At 56.6% G+C, this 6,532-nt stretch overlaps 1 protein-coding gene across 1 annotated transcript; it reads left to right on the top strand.

Moving 5' to 3' along the window:
- The first annotated feature begins 499 nt into the window (after positions 1 to 499).
- Positions 500 to 1,497, top strand: ATP6V1E2 (ATPase H+ transporting V1 subunit E2). The gene has a single exon (XM_051842950.3). It carries the CDS (start codon positions 589 to 591, stop codon positions 1,267 to 1,269), a length of 681 nt encoding a protein of 226 aa, XP_051698910.2. The 5' UTR covers positions 500 to 588; the 3' UTR covers positions 1,270 to 1,497.
- Positions 1,498 to 6,532: the final 5,035 nt, after the last annotated feature.

Raw genomic sequence — 6,532 nt, forward strand, 5'->3', positions numbered from 1 at the left:
TGTCAGCCTCTCCTACTTCCCAGCTCTCTGCAAGGCTCCATGACCTGCCTAGCAGTACTCTACCTCTTTATGCAATGTGCAAGCTCCTGAAACTCTTCCACCTCCAGACAGCCTGTCTGGCCACAGCTTTTGTTTTGTTTTGTTTTTAATGACTCTCCCAGTCCTCTAGCCTCAAAATGTGTCTATACTTTTCATTTACAGGTTGATTTGGTATTGCCATCTTTCTGGCTTGCTACCTGATTCTTAGGCTACCACTGCCAGGATCAGGTTGGCCCTAACCGTCTCATTTGAGGACAAAAGAGATGGTGTGAGTGTGAGTGTGGCAGGGAGGGAACGCTGGAGACCCGGCTTCCAACCTCTGTTCTTCTATGGCCTTGGACAGTTGCGTTCCCTCTCTGAGCCCCTGCGAAACGAGGGGTGTCTAGGTGGTCCTCGGGACTCCTGCCCATGGGCTCTGATTTTCTCTTTCTCCCTCTTGTGCACCCACAGCTGAGGAAGTAGAATCTGGAGACACTGCTGAAACTCTGCCCTAACCGGAAGGGAGCAGAGGCACACCAGCTCTCGCTCCACCTCCTCTGCAGGACGGCCATGGCCCTGAGTGACACTGATGTGCAGAAGCAGATTAAGCACATGATGGCTTTCATCGAGCAGGAAGCCAACGAGAAGTCAGAGGAAATAGACGCCAAGGCCGAGGAAGAGTTCAACATCGAGAAAGGACGCCTCGTGCAGACCCAGAGGCTGAAGATCATGGAGTACTACGAGAAGAAGGAGAGGCAGATAGAGCAGCAGAAGAAAATCCAGATGTCCACCCTGAGGAATCAGGCCAGGCTGAGGGTCCTGAGAGCCCGGGATGACCTCATCTCAGAATTGCTCAGTGATGCGAAGCTGAGACTTGGCAGGCTTGTGGAGGACCCGCAGGTCTACCAGGGGCTTCTGGATAAGCTCACGCTGCAAGCCCTGCTCCGCCTGCTGGAGCCCGTGGTGATCGTGCGCTGCAGGCCCCAGGACGTGCTGCCGGTGCAGGCTGCGGTGCAGAAAGCCGTCTCCCAGTACGTGATGGTCTGCCAAAAACCTGTGGAGGTTCACCTGGATCAAGAGGCCCACCTGGCCGCGAGCGCAGCTGGAGGCGTGGAGGTTTACAGCAGCGACCAGAGAATAAAGGTGTCCAATACCCTGGAGAGTCGGCTGGATCTGTCAGCCCAGGAACAGATGCCAGAAATACGCACGGCCTTGTTCGGAGCCAACGCCAACAGGAAGTTCTTTATCTAAGGTGAAGGTCAAGTGTCATCCTCTTTGACACTCTGATGTCGTCCTGTCTTCCATTAGGAGATGCTCTTGGAACATTATCTAGTGTGAACTTTGGAATAAAGCTCAAATGCACGCTCAGGAATCAGATGCCGGTTTACCCGTCCGTGCCGCGGCTTGTGGTCCAACCTGCAGTCTGAGATGAAGGGACTGAGGCCGCCCGTTGTCAGCCTGGCCTTTGTGGGTGGGATGGGAGGGGCAGTCTTGGCCTGCGGTTCCGGGTGCTCTCGGCTTCTTTAATATGCATGGGATGGGTTGGGTCTCACTTAAGCACCTACACGTATGTGGTTTCTTGAGGAGCAGAGGTCTTCCTCATGTATACAGGGCCAACCTCATGGATGTGGGGCCAGGGCAATCACACAGGGGTGCACGCGCAGAAGGGCCCATTACTTGGAGTTTAATGCTCGGTAGCCACTGCCTTGCAAGTCCTGACTTTACTTTTGGGCGTGTGTTTTGGAAGTGAAGCCCGGATGGGACATTGGAGCATGCACGCATCAAGAGGTTGGATCTGGGCTCCTGTGTGGTAGTGACGCCTGAAGCCCTTGCTTGCCAGCTCCTGGGAGCCCTGAGGCCCAGTCCTCCCTTGTCTCACCTGGTGAACATCACACCCTGTGCCTCTGGCAGGGGAGGGTCACAGGGTGTGTGTGTGTGTGCGCCCCAAGAGTCTGAGGGCCAGCCATAATGGTGGCCATCCCTACCCAGGCTGGCCACTACATGGCACATTCAGTAGGCAACTCAGGGAGGGTGAGACTGTTTCCTGCCAGATCTGATCACATCCTGGAGTGGAGATTTAAAGACCCCGAGAGCCCCCTGTGTGCTGTGCAGTAGCCAGTGCCCCACTATCCTCTGATCCCGGCCCAGCCGTTGGGGCTTAGGCCAGGCAGCTGATGGGCAGGGGAATGCAACAGGCATCAGACTTGATGCCATAGAGTATCCCCGTGCCTAGTGGCCAGTGCATGGCTGGGTGCACTCGGGCTCCTCTCTCCCAGCCAGCTGGAGGCATCCTCTTAGAGAAGCCGAGAAACTCAGATGATGCCATTTCTGTCATCAGCATATGGGCATTGTGCTATATAAAAAAGAATGGTAACATTCATGCTAGTCAGTTAACATTTTCAGTTTTTCTTACTTAGGAAGACATTGAATAGCAAATAAACACCATGCAAAGTCAAGAGACTGCAGAAGAGAGAAAGTGAGGGAAATCTCTTATTTGCTGGTTCACTCCCCAAATGCCCACAACATCCAGGGCTGGGCCAGGAACTCCCTCCAGGTCTCCCACATGGGTGGCAGAGACTCAAGTCCTCAGGCCCTCCTCTGCTGCTTTCCCAGGCACATTAGCAGGGAGCTCGATTGAAGCAGAGCAGCCGGGACTCCCACTGGCGCTCCTATGTGAGATGCCAGCTTTGTAAGCGGCAGCTTGGCCTGCTGGGCCACAACACAGGCCCAGGTGTCCTCTCGGGTCAGCTGGTGTCTGGGGAAGTTCTTGGAGGAAGCAAGGTCTCTGTGGGCTGGAAGCCTCCCTGGAGGGCATCTTCTGTGCAGGCTGTTTTCATCTTGGAATTGAGTTGCTCAGTGACCATTTCTGAAGGCCAGTGGTCAGTGAGGCACTGTACTGGGAGCTGAGCTACAGGCAAGAGTGTTATCTGGTCCTGTCCTTGCAGTCACAGATAAGCAGAGCACGTGGTAAAGGCCGGTCTGGTGCTGACGGAAGACACCGGGAAACACGGGGAGGGTCACAGGAGGTTTCCCGGGTATTGGTAATTGAGCTAGGGAAGGCGCTCCAGGCTAAAGGGAGAGAGCAAGTGCAGAGTCCCTGAGGTGTGGGGGAGCGGCCAGTGCTAGAGGAACCGTGTGGAGCGCAGGGTGAAAAGGCAGGAGGAAGCGGTCGTCGGTGAGAATGGAAAGGCGAGCAGGGCCTGCGTGTGTGGCGTGGCCCACGCCACTCAGAAGTTTTGCATCCGTTCTGCTGAGAGGGCATCATTGCCTGCCCTGCTGGGGGCTTAGATCCCACTTCCTGTTGTAACCAAGAGTGTCTGAGCCCCTTGGCCTGCACCTGCTCTGGCCCTCTGAGCCTGCCTCTGAGTATTATCAGCCCTGATAGGAACTCATTTTCATAAAATGAGCAGTCAAGTAGGTTGTGTGAAAAGTGTTCTGGGCAGCGTAGCTGGTGCCTGTGGGGTGAGTTTTCCCCTAAGTCCCACGGAAGCTGCTCTGCGTTCTCCAGATATTTCTCTTGGAGCTGCCCCCTGTGTCTCTGTCTCCCCATCCCCACCTCCCCAGCCTCCCCACCTGGTGGATCTCAGGCTCCAGCCTCGCCATGTGCTAAGGTTTTGTTACCAACCTGGATGATCGTTCCCGCCGCCCCTCCTGGAAGGCCCATGTGTTAAAGGCTTGGTGCCCAAAGTCACAAGTTAATGGTACTAGGAGACTGGAACTTGGCCCAGTTGGGAGGTGTGCTGAGTGGGAGGCCTCCCCGGTCACTGGGGGCGTGCCCTCGGAGGCAGTCTACTGAGAGGGTTGGCTAAAAGCCCGAGAGGGGCACAAGTGTTCTCTCTGCTTCCTAGCCACCACGTGGTCTGTCCACTGCGGGCACTCCCTCTGTCCCCCAAAGCTCTGTGCCATCTCAGGAGGCCATCATCAGAGCCCAGGCCGATGGCGCCTGCCTGGGCTGGACTGTGCAGCTCCAAAGAAACCTTTCCTGCTTGTTTAGGTGTCGCAGCGGCATCATCATGGTGACACAGCTGACTCATGCACCTCGACCCCTCAGCGACACTGCGCCAGTGGCTCATCAAGCCCTGACCTGCCGCAGTCCCTGGCCTCGGGCTGCCCTTCTGAGCACTGCTCGGGCACTGCCTTTAGCTGCTTTGTCTCCCTGGCTCCTTCCCTTGTCTGTTTAGAGGCAGCTCCTCCAGTCTTTCTTCTTCCCTGCGGCCTTGCTGTCTTGGGGCCTGGAGTTGCAGGTGCAAGCGGTAGGGCCTGGACAAGCGTCAGTGGCTGTTGCCTTCTGTCTTGGCCTGGCCCTGCCTGCAATGTGGAGGACCACAGAGCCCAGAGCTGGCCGTAGGAAGGGACAATTCTAGAAGATGGGGGTCAGGGGGATGGTGTGTGCCTTGTATTCCAGGGATCATTCTAGACAAGAAAACTCTTCTCACTGCTCCTGGGGAAAGGCCTGAGCCCAAGGCCGGATCTGCCCCCCGACTCACTTCAGTCCAGTGAGTGCCTTCCTGGGCAGGCTGAGGGAGTTACTGCATCCCCGCCCTCCCCGGGAAACAAATGGGAGGAGTGGCTTTGCTTTGCACTATGGTGCAAAAGTAGGAAGTTGTGCTGGGGGCCTGGGCCTGCTCCGTGTCCTCCTGGGGTGTCTCAGCTGTAGGAGAGGCACAGCTCTGCCTGTATGCATGTGTGGCCCCCAACACAACACTTGACCTCTGGGGTCAGGCATCTCTGGGAGTCTGCTTTAGGAGTGCTTGCCCCAGGCACTTTCTGTGGGCTGACTGATGTGATGGTGGGTGGGTGTGTTCCTTCTTTTTCCAGGAGTGTCTTGCCCTCTGCAAGGTGTGCTCCTTGTGTAAGCTCCTTGGTCCCAACCAGCCCAATGAACAAACTGTTGTAGCCGCGGGCAGGCACAACCCTTCCCCACTGCGCTCTCCTCATTAGCACTTCCTCCAGAGGTGCAAGGGAAGCTGTGAGGCTCTTCACACATTGACAATGACAATGACTGCTGCAGGCTCACTCCTTGGGGGGGGGGGTAGCACGGGGGAGGCCCCTGTCCTACACAGAGACTGCCCTCTGCCTCCCCGACCATGAGTTTGGGCCGCAGGTAGCTAGGTGGAGGACTGCAGCATTAGCGCCCATCCTGTGCTGCCTGCAGAGCCAGAGATGTAGGAGAAGCTGCGCCCACCAGGTGGGACCTGCGAGAAGGCAAGGAGCCCAGACCTGCAGACACCAAAGGCTGCAGGGCTTCTTCTGGGACCCTGGGATCGGAGGACCTCAGAACGGGGGGCACATCTGCCCCAGGCCTAGTCTGGGGCAGGGGGCAGTAACCGTGGTCCCTTGTTGGACTCGCTGGAGACGTCGCTCAGGTCTCTGAGCCCTTCCTGTGCTCCCTGTAGTATTCTTCCCTGTGCCACTCCCAATTCATGGTCTCACAAGTGACACCTGTGACTGACAGCACCGGGAAGTACCCGTCCATCCCCCTACGTCTGCCCCGCCATGCTCTGTGCTACCGTGGACAAATCCTCGCTCCCTCGTTGCACCTACACTACACTTCCCTGCACGGCTTACAGCTCTCCCAGGAGCCTTCTTATTCTAAAAATAATTTTTGTTTTATGTATTTGAGAGACAGGGAACACCCATGTGTTGGATCACTGCCCAAATGCCCACAATGGCCAGGACTGAGCCGAGGCTGCAGCCACGAGCAGGGACGCTCCTGTGGGTAGCAGGAACCTGATTACTGGGGGCATCACTGCCTGCCACCCAGGGTCTGCTTTAACGGAAGGCAGAGTCAGGAGCTGGAGCGGGAACTGGACCCAGGCATCCAATGTGGGCCGTGGCTATCTGTCTTAGCTACTCAGCCGACTTCCTGACTCGTCCCTGGCCGTCTTGACCTGCAGCTCAGCATTGCTTTCATTGGGCAGTAGGTTATTCCACTTTTCTGTACACACAGCATAAGGAGACCCCCCAAGACACAGTGCTGGCAGACCCTTAGCCCAGCCACCCACACCCTCCTCCTCCTGGGAGTGATGGCCCTGAGTACATTCTTCCATCACTGGGGGGGGGGAGGGGTGAGCACCCCCAGGGAGCTGTTCAATTTGCCATGTCTGCTGCGACACCTGAGTGGTTTCAGGCCCCGGGGATGTTAGAAGGTTTACAGCTCAAAGACACCTGAGTGGCTTCAGGCCCTGGGGATGTTAGAAGGTTTACAGCTCAAAGGGGCCTTGTGAGCTGAATGTGGGTTTGAATCTGAAGCCCAGCGGCAGCCAGGAAGAACCCAGGGCTGGAATAGGCTCATAGGGCTCCCGAGACCACTAACGAGAAGCCCAGAAAGACTGGTTGTCATCATTTTATGAAAAATGTGATGTTTTGAGGAAGCATGAGAACTCTGGCTCCTGGCAGGACACGTACGACAGCCAAGGCATGGCCACAGCGGGGACCTTGGCGAGGGCTTCATTTCACTTCCCAGGGTGCTCCGACCCGGGGCTCGGTCACAGCAAAAGCCTGCAGAGAAGGA

This window comes from Oryctolagus cuniculus, chromosome 2 (assembly GCF_051225735.1).
Source record: "Oryctolagus cuniculus isolate XC-2025 breed Fujian yellow rabbit chromosome 2, ASM5122573v1, whole genome shotgun sequence".
Lineage (NCBI taxonomy): Eukaryota > Metazoa > Chordata > Mammalia > Lagomorpha > Leporidae > Oryctolagus > Oryctolagus cuniculus.